The 23,271-nt window shown below is 41.2% G+C and overlaps 1 protein-coding gene across 2 annotated transcripts in view; it reads left to right on the top strand.

The window, feature by feature from the left end:
• The window catches only part of PGM5 (phosphoglucomutase 5), a 219,487-nt gene that overhangs the window by 124,104 nt on the left and 72,112 nt on the right, over nt 1-23,271 (top strand). For both annotated transcript variants that reach the window (XM_086415428.1, XM_086415427.1), the window contains exon 7: nt 8,929-9,044. In XM_086415428.1, coding sequence (XP_086271554.1) covers nt 8,929-9,044 — 116 coding nt within the window. The remainder of the gene's footprint in view (nt 1-8,928; nt 9,045-23,271) is intronic.

The raw sequence follows: 23,271 nt of genomic DNA on the forward strand, positions 1-23,271 counted from the left end.
GATCAGGTGGTGTGGTATTCCCATCTCTTGAAGAATTTTCCACAGTTTCTTGTGATCCACACAGTCAAGGCTTTGGCATAGTCAGTAAAGCAGAAATAGATGTTTTTCTGGAACTCTCTTGCTTTTTCCATGATCCAGTGGATGTTGGAAATTTGGTCTCTGGTTCCTCTTCCTTTTCTAAAACCAGCTTGAACATCAGGAAGTTCACGGTTCACATATTGCTGAAGCCTGGCTTGCAGAATTTTGAGCATAACTTTACTAGCGTGTGAGATGAATGCAATTGTGTGGTAGTTTGAGCATTCTTTGGCATTGCCTTTCTTTGGAATTGGAATGAAAACTAACCTTTTCAGTCCTGTGGCCATTGCTGAGTTTTCCAAATTTGCTGGCGTATTGAGTGTAGCACTTTCACAGCATCATCTTTCAGAATTTGGAATAGCTCAACTGGAATTCACGTCCACTAGCTTTGTTCATAGTGATGCTTTCTAAGGCCCACTTGACTTCACATTCCAGGATGTCTGGCTCTAGGGCAGTGATCACACCATCGTGATTATCTGGGTCGTGAAGATCTTTTTTGTACAGTTCTTCTGTGTATTCTTGCCATCTCTTCTTAATATCTTCTGCTTCTGTTAGGTCCATACCATTTCTGTCCTTTATCCAGCCCATCTTAGCGTGAAATGTCCCTTTGGTATCTCTGATTTTCTTGAAGAGATCTCTAGTCTTTCCCATTCTGTTGTTTTCCTCTATTTATTTGCACTGATCGTTGAGGAAGGCTTCCTTATCTCTTCTTGCTATTCTTTGGAACTCTGCATTCAGATGTTTATATCTTTCCTTTTCTCCTTTGCTTTTCGCTTCTCTTCTTTTCTCAGCTATTTGTAAGGCCTCCCCAGACAGCCATTTTGCTTTTTTGCATTTCTTTTCCATGGGAATGGTCTTGATCCCTGTCTCCTGTACAGTGTCACGAACCTCATTCCATAGTTCATCAGGTACTCTATCTATCAGATCTAGGCCCTTAAATCTATTTCTCACTTCCACTGTATAATCATAAGGGATTTGATTTAGGTCATACCTGAATGATCTAGTTGTTTTCCCTACTTTCTTCAATTTAAGTCTGAATTTGGCAATAAGGAGTTCATGGTCTGAGCCACAGTCAGCTCCTGGTCTTGTTTTTGCTGACTGTATAGAGCTTCTCCATCTTTGGCTGCAAAGAATATAATCAATCTGATTTCGGTGTTGACCATCTGGTGATGTCCACGTATAGAGTCTTCTCTTGTGTTGTTGGAAGAGGGTGTTTGTTATGACCCTTGCATTTTCTTGGCAAAACTCTATTAGTCTTTGCCCTGCTTCATTCCATATTCCAAGGCCAAATTTGCCTGTTACTCCAGGTGTTTCTTGACTTCCTACTTTTGCATTCCAGTCCCCTATAATGAAAAGGACATCTTTTTTGGGTGTTAGTTCTAAAAGGTCTTGTAGGTCTTCATAGAACTGTTCAACTTCAGCTTCTTCAGCATTATTGGTATATTGAGGTATAATTGACAGATAAAACTACAGCATGATGATTTGATAACTGACACACCTTGTGATGTAGAAGGAAATGGCAACCTACTCCAGTATTCTTGCCTAGAGAATTCCATGGACAGAGGAGCCTGGCAGGCTACCGTCCATAGAGTTGTAAAGAGTCAGACACAACTGAGCGACTAACATACATTGTGAAGTGCTTATCACAATCAAGTTAATTAACTCACTCATCACCTCACATAGTTCCTCTTCTTTTTTTGTGAGAATTCTACTTTCAGCAAATTTCACGTATACAGTACATATTAACAACTATAGTTACCAAGCTGTACATTAGCTTTTCAAAGCTTATTTATCTTATAAATGGAAATTTGTACCCTTTGACCAATATCTCCCCATTTCCCCACCCACCCCCCTAGTCCCTAGCAACCATCAATTTACTCTTCATTTCAGTGAGTTCAGCTTTATTTTTTTAGACTCCACATTTGAGTGATACTGTGTGTAAGTGAAAAAGTTGGCTTAAAGCTCAACATTCAGAAAACGAAGATCATGGCATCCAGTCCCGTCACTTCATGGGAAATAGATGGAGAAACAGTGGAAACAGTGTCAGACTTTATTTTTGGGGGCTCCAAAATCACTGCAGATGATGACTTCAGCCATGAAATTAAAAGCCGCTTACTCCTTGGAAGGAAAGTTATGTCCAACCTAGATAGCATATTCAAAAGCAGAGACATTACTTTGCCAACAAAGGTCTGTCTAGTCAAGGCTGTGGTTTTTCCTGTGGTCATGTATGGATGTGAGAGTTGGACTGTGAAGAAGGCTGAGCGCCGAAGAATTGATGCTTTTGAACTGTGGTGTTGCAGAAGACTCTTGAGAGTCCCTTGGACTACAAGGAGTTCCAACCAGTCCATTCTGAAGGAGATTAGTCATGGGATTTCTTTGGAAGGAATGATGCTGAAGCTGAAACTCCAGTACTTTGGCCACCTCATGCGAAGAGTTGACTCATTGGAAAAGACTCTGATGCTGGGAGGGATTGGGGGCAAGAGGAGAAGGGGACGACAGAGGATGAGATGGCTGGATGGCATCACCAAATCAATGGACGTGAGTTTGAGTGAACTCCGGGAGTTGGTGATGGACAGGGAGGCCTGGCATGCTGCGATTCATGGGGTCGCAAAGAGTCGAACATGATTGAGCAACTGAACTGAACTGTGCACTATTTGTTTTAACAATAACAATTCTTTTAACAATACAAATCTTCACCAGCTCTTGGCAATAACACTTTTCCCAGCATCTTTTCATGTGCTAATCTGTCACTTGAATATCCTGTTATGTAAAGTGCCTTTTCAAGATTTTTGCCCCTCTTTTAAAGGTTATCTGCTATTTTCATTGACTCATAAGAGTTTTTATATGCAAACTACATATAAGTCTTTTGTTGGACATATGTGATGCAGATGGGCTTCCCAGGTGGTGCTAGTGGTAAAAGAACCCACCTGCCAATGCAGGGGATTAAAGGCATGAGGGTTCAGTCCTGGGTTGGGAAGATCCCCTGGAGAGGAAGGCATGGCAACCTACCATGGCTGCCATTTCCTTCTCCAGAAGATCTTCCCAATCCAGGGATTGAACCCAGGTCTCCCACATTGTAGGCAGACACTTTACCGTCTGAGCCACCAGGGAAGGCAGGGAAGTTTCTAACTATATTGAGGTATAATTGACAGATAAAACTATAATATATTTAAAGTGTACAGCATGATGATTTGATAACTGATAACAAATTGTGTTGGAGAAGGAAATGGTAACCTACTCCAGTATCCTTGCCTAAAGAATCCCATGGACAGAGGAGCCTGGCAGGCTACAGTCCATAGGGTCGCAAAGAGTCGGACCTGACTGAAGTGGCAGCATGTACGCACAATGCAGGTATCTTGTAATCTATGTAGATGGACGCTTTTTAAAAAGGGGCTGAGAGTTCAGTGTGTAGAAAATAGGACCAAGAAGTCTGCTAAGCTCTTTAGAAAGTGGATGTTTGAAGATAAATCAGAAAAAGAGGGACCTGGATCTTGTCCTTTTTTAATCTATTGCAACTTTCTTAAAGTAGAATTCCAAGAACAGCTGATTCTGCTTGATATATTTGCTATAATTAGTCATTGTTTATTTGGCTGTTCTATAGCAAGGTAAGAGAGTCATTAATAACCATTGACATTCCAGTAAAATATTATTGCACCCAGTGATGTAACACTGTATAATTAGGTTAATAGATATTTTAATACTTACTATGGGCATGCACTGTGCTGGGTGTGGGAGGCACAAAGATGGATATGCTAGCACTTATATATGTAGTGAGCTTTTAGGGATTTTTCAGGGTACTTTTGTATCTGTTATGTTGTTCGAGCACATGAGGGTAAGGTGACTACCGAGACTGGGAAGATAAAATAATGTGTCTTTCTGCCCTTCAAACCTTTGATTCTCATATATTCACTGCAATAATTCTGTTCTAAAGTCTTGACTTTCAAGAAATGCCTTTGTCTTATCCTGATAGCTGTGTACTGCTGCTACGTATGCTGTTTAGTCTCTCAGTCGTGTCTGACTCTTTGTGACCCCATGGACTGTAGCCCTCTAGGCTTCTCTGTCCACGGGATTCTCCAGGCAAGAATACTGGCATGGGTAGCCATTCCCTTCTCCAAAGGATCTTCCCAACCCAGGGACTGAACCCAAGTCTTCTTGAATTGAAGGCAGATTCTTTACTTTCTGAGCCATCAGAGAAGCCCCTGTCCTGATAGTCCCACTGATTAATACCTGGAGAAATTCCCTTTACTCAAAATGATTAAGTTATAATCACTTAATTACATCTTAATATAAGGAGCAGAAGATATTAAGAAAAGATGGCAAGAATACACAGAAGAACTGTACAAAAAAGATCTTCACGACCCAGATAATCACAATGGTGTGATCACTGACCTAGAGCCAGTCATCCTGGAATGTGAAGTCAAGTGGGCCTTAGAAAGCATCACTACGAACAAAGCTAGTGTAGGTGATAGAATTCCAGTTGAGCTATTCCAATTCTTGAAAGATGATGCTGTAAAAGTGCTGCACTCAATATGCCAGCAAATTTGGAAAACTCAGCAATGGCCACAGGACTGGAAAAGGTTAGTTTTCATTCCAATCTCAAAGAAAGGCAATGCCAAAGAATGCTCAAACTACCACACAATTGCATTCATCTCACACGCTAGTAAAGTTATGCTCAAAATTCTGCAAGCCAGGCTTCAGCAATATGTGAACCGTGAACTTCCTGATGTTCAAGCTGGTTTTAGAAAAGGAAGAGGAACCAGAGACCAAATTTCCAACATCCACTGGATCATGGAAAAAGCAAGAGAGTTCCAGAAAAACATCTATTTCTGTTTTATTGACTATGTCAAAGCCTTTGACTGTGTGGATCACAAGAAACTGTGGAAAATTCTTCAAGAGATGGGAATACCACACCACCTGATCTGCCTCTTGAGAAATCTGTATGCAGGTCAGGAAGCAACAGTTAGAACTGGACATGGAACAACAGACTGGTTCCAAATAGGAAAATGAGTACGTCAAGGCTGTATATTGTCACCCTGTTTATTTAACTTATATGCAGAGTATATCATGAGAAATGCTGGACTGGAAGAAACACAAGCTGGAATCAAGATTGCCGGGAGAAATATCACTAACCTCAGATATGCAGATGACACCACCCTTATGGCAGAAAGTGAAGAGGAACTAAAAAGCCTCTTGATGAAAGAGAAAGTGGAGAGTGAAAAAGTTGGCTTAAAGCTCAACATTCAGAAAACGAAGATCATGGCATCCGGTCCCATCACTTCATGAGAAATAGATGGGGAAACAGTGGAAACAGTGTCAGACTATTTTTCTGGGCTCCAAGATCACTGCAGATGGTGACTGCAGCCATTAAATTAAAGATGCTTACTCCTTGGAAGGAAAGTTATGACCAACCTAGATAGCATATTCAAAAGCAGAGACATTACTTTGCCAACAAAGGTCCGTCTAGTCAAGGCTATGGTTTTTCCTGTGGTCATGTATGGATGTGAGAGTTGGACTGTGAAGAAAGCTGAGCACTGAAGAATTGATGCTTTTGAACTGTGGTGTTGGAGAAGACTCTTGAGAGTCCCTTGGACTGCAAGGAGATCCAACCAGTCCATTCTGAAGGAGATTAGTCATGGGATTTCTTTGGAAGGAATGATGCTAAAGCTGAAACTCCAGTACTTTGGCCACCTCATGCGAAGAGTTGACTCATGGGAAAAGACTCTGATGCTGGGAGGGATTGGGGGCAAGAGGAGAAGGGGACGACAGAGGATGAGATGGCTGGATGGCATCACTGACTCGATGGACGTGAGTCTGAGTGAACTCCAGGAGTTGGTGGTGGACAGGGAGGCCTGGCGTGCTGCAATTCATGGGGTCGCAAAGAGTCGGACATGACTGAGCGATTGATCTGATCTGATCTGATCTGAAAAGGAGCTTTAAATGAGAAAACATCAAGTAGAGATACTTTCCCCCTTGCTATTCAACAATATTCCTTAAATAGTAGATATTAAGTCAACTGAAATCATACAGACTTTATTGAGGGCAAGTCTGACAAGGTACTTTGTTATCCTAGACATTGAAGAGGTATAAAGGTATGTAAGATGTAGCTTCTGCTCTCAAAGAACTAACACATTGGTGGTGGTGGTAGTGTCTGTGTGTGGAGGGAAAGTGTTAAGGAGGTAAAATATACAATGACCACGTGAACATAAAGACCCCATACATACCCAGAGAGGAAGCCTAAGGCAGGAACGGCTACTCTGGGTTGATTATGGCAATGAAAAACAAATTGTATTATTATGATAGTAGAGCTGCTGCTATAAAACTAATCCCAAAATGTACAATGGCTCAAACACAGCAAAAGGTTTTTTCTCAGTTATTAAAAGTTAAAAACAAGTGTTCCTGATTGGTGATGAATTCTCTTCCAAATGGTGATTCAGAGATCCAGATTCTTCCAACTTGTAGGCCCACCATCTTTAACATGTGGTTTCTAGGATGGTGGGGCTTGTCCACATTAAACTGGCAGAAGGAGAAGAAACAGGGAGGATGGGAAGTTTTAAAGCCATATCTGAAAAGAGTATGCATTATCTCCACTAGAGTTCCACTGGCTAGAACTCTACATGGCCACAACGAACCTCATGGGAGGCTAAGAAATGTAGTCCAGCTGTGTATCCAGGAAAAGATGCATTTATTGACCACTAGCAGTCTTTGCCACAAGATTCATGATGGCGGGACATTTTAGATAGGTTCTGAAGCAGTGAAGTATTCTGAGAGACTGGAAAGGAGGATTAATCCATGTAACATGAAAAGCACGAAGAAGGACTCAGAAATCAACAACAAAAATGCAACAGCATATTTAAAAAATAAGAAATGATTGGGACTTTCCTGTTGATCCAGTGGTTAAGACTCTGTGCTTCCATAGCAGGGGCTCCAGTTTGATCCCTGGTTAGGGAACTAAGATCCCACATGCTGCGTGTTGACCTCCACCCCCGCAAAATAAAAGAAAAAAAGAGAGTTCAGTTTTTTTAAAGGAGCATGTGGGAGGGGTCATGAGAGAAAGTGTTGGAAAGGCAGATTGAGGCTATTTCCAACCTGAAGCCACATTTTTAGAGGTTTTAAAATCCACAATGAGGAGCCTGTATCTACCATGTGTCTTTGTTTTCCAGTGTTTTTCCTTTTTGCTGTGAGAGCTCACTCCCATTTTTAGGAAAATTTTGGCCCAGATTCACTTTCTTTCTTTTCCTTCTGGTCTTTCCTAGAAAGAGAGGTTTGTTTGTCTCAAGCATGTCATGGTGGGAGGCAAAAAGAGGGGAGCAGACCCTCAGCATGAGCAGCTTCAGTTTTAGCTTTTGTACCAGAGAGTTTCAGAGACTCCACCGGGGCCTCCTGCCAAAAAGAGGCCAGGCTCCTCCATTCAGCCTGGTATCTGCTGAATGCAATGTTTGGGATGGATCCCAAGTTCAGTAGAAGGAGAAGGGAGGGGAATTCCTTTCTGACTTTAGGACACAATCAACTCATGCTTGGGATCCTGGAATTTAATTACCCATATTGTTATCTTAGCTTGTATAACTGCAACTGTGGCTCATAGTTATAAAAAGTATCTAGTCCTTTAAAATCCAACCTCAGACTTTAGCCTAATGACCTCCTAAGAGTGATTAACTGAAAAGGGTGGAGTTGGGGAAATCCTTTCTCCTCCCTTAAGTTCTGCCAACTTGGCTTTGAACCAACAAGAAAGTTTTAACCAGAGAATATATATCTCACACCCTCTAGCCTTTCTCTTACCCTCACCTCTGCCCCAGTTGCATTCTATTTTGTGATCATATACATTCATTTTAGCTAAATTAATTTTGAGCCAGCCTTCACTGTGAACTGCACTTGAAAGCTTCTGTGTGAATGATTTCTTCTTTGTTGAACTTCTGACTGTGAAATTAATGGCTTTGAAAACTTTTTCTCTCCAGTTTGGGGAGGCTTTATTTCACTATTCCTACCAGGATGTAAGCATGATTATGTATTTTTCTTGGAACATTTTGAGAATAAGAGAAAATCAACATTTCTAGCAGCTCATAGAAAGAATGTTCCAGTGCTACTGGCTCAGTTGGTAAAGAATCTGCCTGCAATGCAGGAGACCCAGGGTTCGATTCTTGGATCAGGAAGATCCCCTGGAGAAGAAGGCAATGGCAACACACTCGAGTAATCTTGCCTGGGAAATCCCATGGACAGAGGAGCCTGGTGGTCTACAGTCCATGGGTTTGGAAGAGTCAGACACAATTTAGTGACTAAACCACCAAAGTGTGTGTGTGTGTGTGTGTGTGTGTGTGTGTGTGTGTGTGTTGGGGGGTAAGCAGTGTACCACAGGGTCTACTATTTTCTAGGAGTTGAATTGCTGGTTCATGGGATGTGTATATATTAATCTTTAGTATGTGCATGCTAAGTCACTTCAGTCATATCCGACTGTACAAGCCTTTGGACTGTAGCCTACCAGGATCTGTCCTTGGGATTCTCCAGGGAAGAATACTGGAGTGGGTTGACATGCCCTCCTCATATTCATCTTTAGTAGATAATGTCAAACAATATTCCAAAGTGTTTGCACCCAAATACCACCTTACTTTAGATTCTCAGATCCCCAGTTGGATCTTACCACAAAGGTTAAGGAATATATATAGAAGGGAAACATACATGTGAGAATATGCTATCCATAAACTTTCACCTATGGCTTCACATCTTGAAAACTGTCCATATTGTTCAGGTGTTCTAAAATCTAGTTTATGGCATCAACAAATCTTAAAGACTTGCTTATGTAATGAGAAAAAAAGAAAGGAGAAGTATGGATTGATTGTTGCCTTAAATTCTGTTTTTCAGAGTGGCCAAATCAATGAAGGTCCCTGTGTATGAGACCCCAGCTGGATGGAGATTCTTCTCAAATCTGATGGACTCGGGCCGGTGCTCTCTGTGTGGAGAAGAGAGCTTTGGCACTGGTAGGCTTTATTGGGTTGGTATTACTGGAGCGGGTGGCTGCAGCACTCTGTGACCCCAGTTTGGAAACCTGTGACTCCACTGTGAATCAGAGGCTGGAGAAGGAGTTAGAGGCAAAAAAAAAAAAAAAAAAAAAAATTAGAATAAACCTAGTGGGATACATGCTATGACACACTCACATCTTCTGCCCATTTTTCCTTCTTTTAAAAAAGTTCCCTTTCTTTCAAAGCTTTCTATTATGGAAATTAAAAAAAATATATATGTACATATATCTTATCTTTTGGCTTGCATAGTTCCCAAGAAAAGTGAAAGTTGCTCAGTCATGTCCGACTCTTTGCGACTCCATGGACTGTACAGTCGTTGGAATTCTCCAGGCCAGAATACTGAAGAGGGTAGCCTTTCCTTTCTCCAGGGGATCTTCCCAACCCAGGGACTGAACCCAGGTCTCCCACATTGCAGGCAGATTCTTTACCAGCTGAGCCACAAGGGAAGCCCATAGTTCCCAAGAAGTCAGCTCTAATTACTACTGTTGCTCTGTATTCAAATTTCCCCTACCTCCCATTTCTGTTAACAGTTTCATTATAGTATATCTAGGAACATGTATTTTTAAAATTCTTCTTGGGGTTCTTTGGGATTCTTGGATCTGTTGTTTGTTGTCTTTCATTAATTTTAGAAAATTCTCAGCCGTTATCTTTTTTAATATCTCTCTTTCCCTATTCTGTCATCTCCTCTGAGGCTCTAGTTACTCGTATGTTAGATAATTTGTGTCCAACATATGGACAGAGCTTTTACAAGCACTATCTGGTTTTGTTTACTCTTTTTTCTTTTTGTGTTTCAGTTTAGATAATCTTTAGTGGCATATTACTGATTCTTTACTGAGCTGTGTCCAGTCTTTTGCTGAGCCTAGGGAAGCATTTCTTCATCTCTGATACTGTGTTTTTTATTTCTAGCATTTCTTTTTGACTCTTCTTAAATAATTTTCATCTCTTTGATGCATTTCTTGATCTGTTTATGTCTGCTATTTACCTTTTCCATTAGATTACTGAACATGTTAAACATAATTATAAACTTTCTGACTGATAATTCCAATATCTAGTTCTGGTTCTCTTGATTTCTTTGTTTGTCGATAAAGCAATGGTTTACTCGTTCTTGATTTTTGTGTATCCTGTAATTTTTCATTTAATGCTGGACTGTATGTCTATAAAGAAAGCAGAGACTAATGTAAGTAATATTTACACAAAGAAAAGGGTGTTATCTTTCTATCGGAGCATCAGTGTGCAAGGTTAAGCTAAATGTAACTAAGTCTTGAGCTATGTTTGAGTTTCATTGTTTCTGTTATAATCTTTAGTGTGTCACAGGCTTCAAATTCTCCCAGGAGTGGGATATTTGTACTGTGTACTGAAAGTGAGGATGGGTTATGAAAGAGATTTTTCAGTGTTTCTGTTTCATTCACAGCTTTCAGCATGTAGGTGATACAAAATAGACCTCTTCTCACCAAGTACTTGACCCTTCTCTAATGGTAGCAGACCTCTGCTTAGTATTGGTATAGAATTCCGGGCCCAGGATTTCCTACCCTCTCTCCAAGGTTTTTTACTTCAATTCTTATTTCAGTAGCTGCAAATCTTTGCCTGGGTCCTAGGCATAAGAAGGTTTGCAGCTCATTCATCCAGGAACTTTAGGCTTTCATTTCCTATGAAAGAAATGTTTGGGGAACGACAAGGGTTTCATGCTTATCTCTTGGGCAGAAGTTGATTATATCCTGCATACCAGCAGTAACAAGTCTCTCTTTTTCCAGCCTTTCCTGAGTACCCAATGGAACCTATGAGAAAAAACTTGGAAGTGTGCCCCTTGTATCTGGGACTCCAGGCAATTTTAAAATAACATGATAAAAGCTATACTTGGCCCTTACAAATTTTTAAAACTCTTATATGACGTCTTATCATTCACTTGTATGGAAGCATCTTCTTTTCCCTGTCCTCTGCCAGAGATGAGATGGTTTTGTGTCCTATCTTTCCTTGAAGGGGCTTGAGACTCTTTGGAATCCACTTTATTGCTTGTGACATCAAATCTCTAATCAGTTCCCCAAAAGTTGTGATTTTGCAGATTTCCTAATCTTTTCTTATTACTGGAATGGGTGTGGCACCGTCTTGTAGATTTTTACAGTCAGGATACAAACGACTTTACATTGTAACTGGTTAATCTCTCTTGAGTTCAGTTCAGTCGCTTAAGTGTCCGACTCTTTGCCACCCCATGAATCGCAGCACGCCAGGCCTCCCTGTCCATCACCAACTCCCGGAGTTCACTCAAACTCGTGTCCATCAAGTCAGTGATGCCATCCAGCCATCTCATCCTCTGTCGTCCCCTTCTCCTCCTGCCCCCAATCCCTCCCAGCTTCGGAGGCTTTTCCAATGAGTCATCTCTTCACGTGAGGTGGCCAAAGTATTGGAGTTTCAGCTTTAGCATCAGTCCTTCCAATGAACACCCAGGACTGATCTCCTTTAGGATGGACTGGTTGGATCTCCTTACAGTCCAAGGGACTCTCAAGAGTCTTCTCCAACACCACAGTTCAAAAGCATCAGTTCTTTGGCACTCAGCCTTCTTCACAGTCCAACTCTTACATCCATACATGACCATTGGAAAAACCATAGCCTGGACTAGACAGACCTTTGTTGGCAAAGTAATGTCTCTGCTTTTGAATATGCTATCTAGGTTGGTCACAATTTTCCTTCCAAGGAGTAAGCATCTTTTAATTTCATGGCTGCAGTCACCATCTGCAGTAACCTAGGAGCCCAAAAAAATAAAGTCTGAGACTGCTTCCACTGTTTCCCCATCTACTTCCCATGAAGTGATAGGACCAGATGCCGTGATCTTCGTTTTCTGAATGTTGAGCTTTAAGCCAAGCTTTTCACTCTGCTCTTTCACTTTCATCGAGAGGCTCTTTAGCTCCTCTTCACTTTCTGCCATAAGGGTGGTGTCATCTGCATATCTGAGGTTATTGATATTTCTCCCGGCAGTCTTGATTCCAGCTTGTGCTTCTTCCAGCCCAGCATTTCTCATGATGTACTCTGCATATAAGTTAAATAAGCAGGGTGACAATATACAGCCTTGACGTACTCCTTTTCCTATTTGGAACCAGTCTGTTGTTCCATGGCCAGTTCTAACTGTTGCTTCCTGACCTGCATATAGGTTTCTCAAGAGGCAGGTTAGTCCCATCTCTTTCAGAATTTTCCACAGTTTCTTGTGATCCACACAGTCAAAGGCTTTGGCGTAGTCAATAAAACAGAAATAGATGTTTTTCTGGAACTCTCGCTTTTTCGATGATCCAGCGGATGTTGGCCATTTGATCTCTGGTTCCTCTGCCTTTTCTAAAACCAGCTTGAACATCTGGAAGTTCACCGTTCACGTATTGCTGAAGCCTGGCTTGGAGAATTTTGAGCATTACTTTACTAGCATGTGAGATGAGTGCAATTGTGCAGTAGTTTGAGCATTCTTTGGCATTGCCTTTCTTTGGGATTGGAATGAAAACTAACCTTTTCCAATCCTGGGGTCACTGCTGAGTTTTCCAAATTTGCTGGCATATTGAGTGCAGCACTTTCACAGCATCATCTTTCAGGATTTGGAATAGCTCCACTGGAATTCCATCACCTCCACTAGCTTTGTTCGTAGTGATGCTTTCTAACGCCCACTTGACTTCACATTCCAGAATGTCTGGCTCTAGGTGAGTGATCACACCATCATGATTATCTGGGTCCTGAAAATCTCTTTTGTACAGTTCTTCTGTGTATTCTTGCCACCTCTTCTTAATATCTTCTGCTTCTGTTAGGTCCATACCATTTCTGTCCTTTATCCAGCCCATCTTTGCATGAAATGTTCCTTTGATATCTCTAATTTTCTTAAAGAGATCTCTAGTCTTTCCCATCCTATTGTTTTCCTCTATTTCTTTGCATTGATTGCTGAGGAAGGCTTCCTTATCTCTTCTTGCTATTCTTTGGAACTCTGTATTCAGATGTTTATATCTTTTCTTTTCTCCTTTGCTTTTCGCATCTCTTCTTTTCACAGCTATCTGTAAGGCCTCCCCAGACAGCCATTTTGCTTTTTTGCGTTTCTTTTCCATGGGAATGGTCTTGATCCCTGTCTCCTGTACAATGTCATGAACCTCCGTTCATAGTTCATCAGGCACTCTATCTATCAGATCTAGTCCCTTAAATCTATGTCTCACTTCCACTGTATAATCATAAGGGATTTGATAATATCTCTCTTAAGTCTCTTTTAATATGCATTTATCTCCTCTATATTTTCTCTTTCTAAGTTATCCATTGAAGAAACTGTGTTATATGTCCTATAGAGCTGTTAATAGCTTTGATTTTAATGTTCCTTTCTAATTTGTTTAGTGTTACATAAAGAGAAACTATTAATAATTTTTTTTTCTGGTTTGCAACCATGATAACGGAGTCATAGTTATTGACTATGGTATTTTCTTTTGTAACACTTCTACATTTTTGGCATTCATTTTATATATACAGTCTTATAATTTACAATTGAAAGATTTTTCATGTGTTTTCTACTATTTAGACCTTCTATTTTATAGTCTTATATTATTCCATTATCTACAATATTAAAAATAATATTAAAAAGCAATTGTGATAGCTCATGATTTTAATGGAAATTAATTCAATATTTTACCATGTGTTTTGATGATTGCTTTTTAATGTTAGTAAAATCCTTGTCATGCTTATGTAATACCCCCTCCATTCTCATATTACTTAATAAATGGCCGCTGGAAGATGCCCTTTCAGAATCAAGTGATATATTAGTGTTTTTTTCTCCTTTATTATGTGAATGTAATTTTTACCAAAATTAGTTAGATTCTGACAGCATTAATGGTAGAAAAGGGTTGGCAGGAAAAGGAGAAAAGGGTTCCAGGAAAAGGGTCTCCTGGAAAAGGAGAGACTGTATTAAGCTCTCTCAATGATTATGTTTGATATCAGAATATGTGGCTGGCAGGTCTGCTTAGGACAGTTAAAACTGTTACATTTTTTCCTCTGCTGATCCTTTGAAAAATAGGTGTTCTGTATGTCTAAACCAGTGACTGTGACTCAAAAAACTCAGGAATTGTACACTGTATAAAACAATTCTGCCTAAAATTGTTCTGCCCAAATAACACAAATCTAGCAACTGGGATAGAACTGGTAAGTCCAGATTATCTCCTTTCTCTCTCTGTTTGTCTTTATAAACATTTACCAAGTGCTTACAATATACCATAAATTTGTAGTCTTTAAAATTAAAGAATAAAATGTATGTATAAAACCATATTATACCCTTAATAACAAATATTTGCTGACTTCAGTGTAATAAACATTTATTCTGTACTTACAGAGTACAAGGCACTATATTGGATGATATATAGAATACAAAATGCTTAAGTTCATACCTTTAAGAAACTCAAGATCTTTAGGATACATAGAAAGATGCACAGATAACTTTTCTACAAAACAGAAAATTTGAAGTTCCACAATAGAGGAATAGAAAAAGTACTGTGGTAGATAGGAAAAGGAGAAAGTAGTTTGGAACCGGAGGCTCAAAGCAGACTTCTTGGAAGAGATGGGAGTTGGATAGTTCCTAAAGAATGGGAAGGATTTGCACATTTAGAGATGACAGGACAGAGGCAGAGCCTTGTTAGATGGAGACAGCAATGTCAAGAAAGTAATAGAAGTGGGAGATGAGAGGACATGTGTTGTAAGTAGCTAGCTGTTTAGTTTATCTAGAGAATTGTTTTCCAAATATGAATCAAGGCTAATTTGGGATCATGAGATTGGTACAGTCATGAACAACTTTTTAAGACAATATAATAGACCAGAAACTATCAGATGCCTTGCATTTAGTAAAGGTAAATGTTATTTTGGGAAATTTTACATACAAATATACACACAGGTATCTGTGTGTGTAGTAGGTCTTACTGTAAAATATATTTATTGTGGGTCATGGCCAAAAACTGAAAAAGACTGGTCTATACCAGGGATTGGGAAACTTTTTCTGTAAAGGGCCAGGTAGTAAATATTTTAGACTTTGTGAACTGAGAGGCTATGTAAGGTCTCTTCCAGAGTTACTCGACTGAATGACTGTAGCACAAAAGCAGCCATAGACAATACATACATGAGTATGGTTGTGTGCCAATAAAAATTTGCTTAAAAATAGGCCTAAGTCCAAATTTGGCCCATGGGCTGAAGTTTACTAACCTCTGACATATAGGGTAGGATAGAAAAGGGAGTATCAAGAAACAATTTCTTCCAATCAAGAAATTGGAAATGCCAATGGCGAGGGGCTCACTTTAGAAGCCCTTTGCCTGCCTAGCTTAGATGTTGAGTGTGCTCAGTTCCCCAGTTGTGTCTGACTCTTTTGCGACCCCGTGGACTATAGCCCGCTAGGCTCCTCTGTCCATGGGATTTCCCAGGCAAGAATACTGGAGTGGGTTGCCATTTCCTTCTCCAGGGGATCTAGGAATCCATCCATGGTCTGCAGGGGAGGAGGGATATCTGTTTGCAGCCACTCTCCAGCAATCTTTACTTTCAGATTGTTATGCTAGTTGCAGCATGTAGGCTGGACTAGAAGGGAAAATTTAAAAGTCTCTCACTGTTCTGTTTGCCCGTCATTCTCCTTTCAAGGAGCACAACAGATTTTTCAATGTGTAGAACCCAGCCCCACCATTCTTCAGGTTCAGATGACATTAGCCTGATTTGACAGATGAAGCTCCTGAACCCAAGAAGCAGTTAAGTGACTCACCCAGGGCCCCAGAGCCTGAAAAAGGCCTCTACTTGAATTAAATTACAGTTGAACTGACAGCCAGGTCTCCTGCCCTACGGTGCATACTGCTTTCCACTGTGCCAATCAGTCTTCCCATGAAAGCAATGACTAATTCTGTCTCTCCAGCACTTAACAGTAGATGACTGTTACAAGGCCCGAGGAACTGGACCACTCATTCTTGGAAGGAGAAAGCGGCTTCATGCTGTTCCTTATTAATGCTGGTTCTTGGAGAGGCATTGAGCTGGATATGTTAAGAATCGCCTGGGAAGCTTGACAAAAATATAGATTTTCTATCCTACCCTTGCTTGAAATCCCTGGCTCAAGCCTGAGAATCTGCATGTGCAGTCAAGAGCAGGAAACGTTGCTCTGGTGAGAACCGGTATTTGTTTTTCATCAGGAATGGTATAACAAGTATCTCTGAGATGTGACGCCAGGTTCAGCTCAGAAAGTCTAGAGGCCCAGGAACATGAGGCTGATGATCACCTGCCTCTTACAGACAAACCACGTGGCCTCTCTGACCCCTTATATTTCCTGCCTGTAAAAGTCAGCTGCTCACAGGTGCTTCCCACCTACCTTAGGACATAGTTCTCAAAATCAAGTGAGCTAATAAGGGAAGGAGAAAGCAGAGAGAGGGAAAGATTCTAAACCTGAGACTGGGCAGATACTTCTAAAACTTATCAAAGCTTTCTCTAGTGAGTGAAGTAAAAGTTGCTCAGTTGTGTTCGACTGAGCACAGTGGACTGTACAGTCCGTGGAATTCTCTAGGCCAGAATACTGGAGTGGGTAGCCTTTCCCTTCTCCAGGGGATCTTCCCAACCCAGGGATCGAACCTCAGTTACCCACATTGCAGGTGGATTCTTTACCAGCTGAGCCACAAGGGAAGCCAAAGCTTTCTCTAGTGGTGGCCTTATTTCAATGCCCTTGGGGCATGGAGCTGTGTACCAACTAGGAATGCAGACTTTAGTGCCAGGAAAGCTTGAAAATATGGATCTGCCTCAGGCTCAAGATGCCAAGCTTTTTGTCCAAGATGAGCAAGATATACCCTGAGTGGGAATTTCCCTTACCAGCATCTTGAACTCCCAGAACTTTCCAAGGTAACAAGCTAGCGGTAAGATCAGAGTCCATGCTTCTTGCCCATGGAAAGGTGCGAGTCTCAGATAACAGGAAACCTGTATTTATTGCTCTGTCAGAGAACCAAGGTCATTTCAGAAGCAAAATCATCTTTTGTGCTTGGAAAGATATTCACCCACTTCCTTGGAAGGGCTTTGGAAAACTCTTTTCAGAGGGAAAGGAGAACATTTCATAAATCCTTAGCTTTAAATAGAAAGTAACTGTTCCTCTAAATGGCTTTCTAGTTACTTTTCTCAAGTTCCAAATTGGGAGGAATCTGGACTCGTTCCCACACACAAAAGGGGGTACTAAAATCCTAAGAGTTAAAAAACCAACAAATTTGAAGTTTGGGAGCATTTGTTGATGATGTTCTACTGGTTGCCATCATTCTCATCAGTTTTCTAAGAAGTCACACCATCTGGGGAGTGTATGAACTACCATGCCTAGAACTTGTCCCTTTACAGATAATGCAAGGAATTGCTGGGTTTGTGATGGCCTAGAAGAGCTCCAAGCTGACCACCATCTTGAGTATTACTGTTACTTTTGTTATGTATTTTTAAAAAGCTAATGTCAATAGTCAAGCAAAATAAGGCAGTACAATAATGTTTACTTTGCCTAAGAAGGTGTTCTCTGATAAGTTTTCCACAATAATAATGTCTTTTACAATTAGCACTTAGTATGTACCAGAGTGTGGCTAAGCCTTTTGTATACAACCATCTCTTTCTGGAAATTTTGAGTTGAATCCAGGTCTCCTGACACCAACATGACTGTTTATACTGTGAACTCTGGAGTTCAGCCTGGTGCTAATAAAGTTGGCTCCTTTTATAGGCTGTAGCACAAAAGAAAGAGGCCCAGAGTATGTATGTACTTCATGTCACAGGAAATCACAAGTATCTTTCCAGTGTTTTGAGATTTTTCTGGATCCCTCTGCTTGCCATGTGACTATAAATACCCTGAGAACAAAAGCCATATCTATCTCGCTCAGCTCTATTTTGTTTTATATATGATAGGCTTTGAGTATTCATAGGGTAGATGGAAGGATAGAAGGAAGGGAGGGAGGGAGGGAGACTGGGAAGATGGATGAAGTAAATGGATAGAAAGAAAGAAACAAAGAATTTCAATTTTGGTATATTTTCTTTGCATTATTAGTAATTATATTTTTACCACTCTTGAGTGGTTGTATTTCTGGAAGTCTAGGCATTAGGGTATCCCAAGATTTGGGAGGATTCCTAAAAACAAACCCACATAAACATAGGCCATTTGGAAGGGGGTGAGTACGATGTTGTCCCAGGTGGCACTAGGGGTAAAGAACCCGCCTGTCAATGCAGGAAACGTAAGAGGCGTGAGTTTGATCCTTAGGGCGGGAAGATCCCCTGGAGGAGGGCATGGCAACCCACTCCAGGATTCTTGCCTGGAGACTCCCACGGACAGAGGAGCCTGGCAGGCTACAGTCCATGGGGTCACAAAGAGTCGGACACGACTGAAGAGACAGCACACACACATAAGAATTACATAAAATTTTAAGATAAAGTTTTAACATTTTCAGTCACCCTATCATTATTAGCACAAATTAATAGCTAGCAGAGTATTTCTAGGAACACTTCATCCCCACATCTGTGGTAATGAAGATTTAAAATTTTATTTTTTTTTTAATTTTTTTTTATTTTTATTTTTATTTTTTTTTTATTTCAGGTATACACGTGCTCCCCATCCTGAACCCTCCTCCCTCCCCCCTCCCCATACCATCCCCCTGGGCCGTCCCAGCGCACCAGCCCCAAGCATCCAGCATCGTGCACTGAACCTGGACTGGCATCTCGTTTCATACATGACATTTCACATGTTTCAATGCCATTCTCCCAAATCTTCCCACCCTCTCCCTCTCCCACAGAGTCCATAAGACTGTTCTATACATCAGTGTCTCTTTTGCTGTCTCGTATACAGGGTTATCGTTACCATCTTTCTAAATTCCATATATATGCGTTAGTATACTGTATTTATGTTTTTCCTTCTGGCTTACTTCACTCTGTATAATAGGCTCCAGTTTCATCCACCTCATTAGAACTGATTCAAATGTATTCTTTTTAATGGCTGAGTAATACTCCATTGTGTATATGTACCACAGCTTTCTTATCCATTCATCTGCTGATGGACATCTAGGTTGCTTCCATGTCCTGGCTATTATAAACAGTGCTGCGATGAACATTGGGGTACACGTGTCTCTTTCCCTTCTGGTTTCCTCAGTGTGTATGCCCAGCAGTGGGATTGCTGGATCATAAGGCAGTTCTATTTCCAGTTTTTTAAGGAATCTCCACACTGTTCTCCATAGTGGCTGTACTAGTTTGCATTCCCACCAACAGTGTAAGAGGGTTCCCTTTTCTCCACACCCTCTCCAGCATTTATTATTTGTAGACTTTTGGATCGCAGCCATTCTGACTGGTGTGAAATGGTACCTCATAGTGGTTTTGATTTGTATTTCTCTGATAATGAGTGATGTTGAGCATCTTTTCATGTGTTTGTTAGCCATCTGTATGTCTTCTTTGGAGAAATGTCTATTTAGTTCTTTGGCCCATTTTTTGATTGGGTCATTTATTTTTCTGGAGTTGAGCTGTAGGAGTTGCTTGTATATTTTTGAGATTAGTTGTTTGTCCGTTGCTTCATTTGCTATTATTTTCTCCCATTCTGAAGGCTGTCTTTTCACCTTGCTAATAGTTTCCTTTGATGTGCAGAAGCTTTTAAGTTTAATTAGGTCCCATTTGTTTATTTTTGCTTTTATTTCCAATATTCTGGGAGGTGGGTCATAGAGGATCCTGCTGTGATGTATGTCAGAGAGTGTTTTGCCTATGTTCTCCTCTAGGAGTTTTATAGTTTCTGGTCTTACGTTGAGATCTTTAATCCATTTTGAGTTTATTTTTGTATATGGTGAAGTACTGTTAAGTATTTGTAATTCAAGTTGTATTACCTTATTTTCTTCCTGTGGTTGGGTGGTTGGGGGCTGCTGACAATTACCTGTAAATAGCCATGTTCAATAGTGCCTGGGTTCTAGTTTAGTGATCTTATGTATTTACTAAATTGTTACAGCATAGACATTCTCTGCTCTGTTGCCTTATGGTTTATATTACTGACTTCACTCTCCAGTTGCCTTGTGAATGGACATTTTATTTCCTCTAACAGGTAAACAGTTTATAATACTTTCAAGTTCCATACCTCTTCCTTTGTTTATATTTCACACATGAACTATGTACATCCTAACTCAAGGTTGGGTTTTCAGGAGCGCTGTTAAACAATATTGAGTAGGTTGAACTGTCTCTAATTTATACATTTATTTTTATCTAATACCATATTTTTTAAAGGTATGATAAAGGAAAACTTTAGTTCTTTCCCCATTTAGATAATCGTTAGTTCTTACATTTTGCAGTTTTCAAATCTATCCAGTCTCTAGGCCAGCGAAGGAGACCCATGTATCTGTGAATTTCAGATTATCAAGGTTCCACCACAGCTCTTTCTCTTGTTTGGATAGCAGATGTGACATGAGGACGCTGTGATGACAGCATTATCAGCACTAGGAGAGCAATTTCTTTCCTGGGCAAGTTGAACAGGATGTATGTACATGTGCAGTTCAATCTAGGCTGGGCTAGAGCACAGAAGTGCTGTGATTGACACGTCCCAAGAGCCTCCTTGTAAACTCTGAAAACTGAAACTCTCATTTGGACCTCTACAAACTCTCAACCTGTGTGTTGGGAAAGAGAACTCCCACTTGGAGTGGTAAGAATGTGTCCATCAGAAAAAAATCTTTTTCCTGATGGCTCCACAGTTCCAGTTCCTCTGACCCTTTAATTCATCCTGCAAGCTGATGAAAAGTGGCAAGAGCGGGTGTTGTGTGAAACTCTAGTGTGGGGCAGAAAGGAATGGGCCTCCATCTGAGGCTGTGTCCATGCTTACCAGTGCATCTTGGGACTGGGAATCCTGGGAAACCATCCTTCAGTCCTTACAGATTGAAGAATTCCAAACAGACAATAAGGGTTTCTTTTCACAATTTCTAGGGGACTTTTGGGCTTCTCTCATAGCTCAGCTGGTAAAGAATCTGCCTGCAATGTTGGAGATCTGGGTTTGATCCCTGGGTTGAGAAGATCCCCTGGAGGAGGGCATGGACAGTCCCCATGGACAGAGGCAGCCGACAGTCCATGGGGTCACAAAGAGCTGGACACAACTGAGCGACTAAGCACAGCACAGCACAGGGGACTTTTAACAAGGGGGCCATCCCTTGGTATTTAAGATGCAATCCCTAAAGTTGTGCTTTGAGGCTCCCCCGACCCCCCGCCACACTGTCTTCCAGTTGCCAGTTGGCTCCACTGGGAACTAAGTACAATGACTAAAGAGTGACAGGTCCTCAACCCTGTAGTGCAGGCATTAAACCCCGTGGAGAGATTTCTGGTTCAGCTAACAACTGCTGCTACTGCTAAGTCGCTTCAGTCGTTTCCGACTCTGTGCGACCCCACAGACAGTAGCCTACCAGGCTCCCCTGTCCCTGGGATTCTCCAGGCAAGAATACTGGAATAGGTTGCCATTTCCTTCTCTAATGCATGAAAGTGAAAAGTGAAAGTGAAGTTGCTCAGTCGTGTCTGACCCTTAGCGACCCCATGGACTGCAGCCCACCAGGCTTTTCCGTCCATGGGATTTTCCAGGCCAGAGTACTGGAGGAGTGGGGTGCCATTGCCTTCTCCGACTACTGAGGAACAATTCTTAGAGAATTGTATTGTTCCCACCAGCACTGGCAGTACGAGTCAGAAGGCCCCCCTGTCCTATATATGGGCGTACTTGTGTAAGGGAAAAGTGTCAGATGGCCGACCCGATGTTAACGCTTTCTCCTCCCCTGGGATGGATGGCCCGGCTGCCTTAGGGCCTGTGTTAATGCAACACTGCTAACACTTATTATTTACTGAGCACCTCCTGAGTGATAAGTACAATGCCTAGGGCTGCCTATATGACATTTCACTGAGACTTTTTGACTCTAAAATGAACTGCTGCTGCTGCTATTAGCGACCATAATAACTCCAATTTTATAGACAAGGTCATGGAGGATTGGGGAGGAAAGTTGGCCACAGACCAATCTCACATGGCAGAGCCAGGATTCAAAGCCAGTCTCTTTGGCCCCACTGTACTCTGCTGCCTCTTTTAAGGACACGCCAAGGGGTCCTTCTCCCTGGTCTGGTTAATTCTTTTGGATGGGATGAGATGCATGCCAGGAGACGTGGTGTCATGTAAACAGCACAGTACTAGGAAGTGACCCAGTTAGGCCCCTCCTCTCTGTCATTGAACTACCTTACACAGATCACTTAACTTCTCTGGGCTTCAGTTTCCTCATTTATAAGATGACTGTGTTCAGTGGGATGATCTATAAAATTTTTTCCCATATTTTTAGATTGCTTCCAGCTTTTTGTGAGGAATGAATCTGATGAATTATATCAAACTGCGTACTAGAGTTTCACCTAAGCATTCATTTACTCATTCAACAAATGTTTACTGTGCACTTTCTATGAGCCAGGGTCAGGATAGAATGATGAGTCATTTCAGATACAGGCCCTTCCTTCATGGAGTTTGCAGTGTTTTGCAACAGTCAGGATATTAGCCAAAAGCCCTGCTGCATTATTGTGTCAAACACCATCACCATCATCAAATTTATTGTTACATTTCTTTGGGAGGCAGTATGTCCCCCAGGCATCGTGAGCTACACAATCAGTTACTGCTGTCCTTCGTTTCTGAGCTGACAGCTGCCTCCAACCCACCTACAAGCAGGACAACTTTGTTTTGCAGTTGGTAAACATTTTAGAGCATTAATTTAAAAAAAAATTCTTTTTAATCATGGAAAAGTGACAGTTTTTCCATGAGCCCTGATTTTTGGCCAGATTTGAAGAGCTGAACACAAGCAATTTGAGACACGGAAAAAAAAAAATAACCTGTCACAGTTCAGTAACACGTTCTCGAATCTCAGATTCCCTGCAAGGGGTGCCTCCCAGTGTTCCCTCATAACTTCTCTATTTTAAAAGACAGATCTTTGAGTGGATAAAATGAGGATGGGAAGAATTTCCCTGCCCATTAATGAAAGCTTCACTTGTAGATGAAAAGAATAAAGTGATAAAAGAGAAGTAAAGGGAAATTTAGCATCTTATCCTGAATGTCTGGGGAGGAAAAAATGCAAATCCATCATGCAGATATTCAGAAGGGCCCTCAGGTCTAACCACATGCGGCATTTTATCTGCCTCATTGCGGCTCCTGAGGACCACCAGCATTACTGGGCATTTCCAGCGGTGGTTTTGTCCA

This window comes from Bos grunniens, chromosome 8 (assembly GCF_055505025.1).
Source record: "Bos grunniens cultivar Pamir isolate PY7600 chromosome 8, Bosgru_T2T1.0, whole genome shotgun sequence".
Taxonomy (NCBI): domain Eukaryota; kingdom Metazoa; phylum Chordata; class Mammalia; order Artiodactyla; family Bovidae; genus Bos; species Bos grunniens.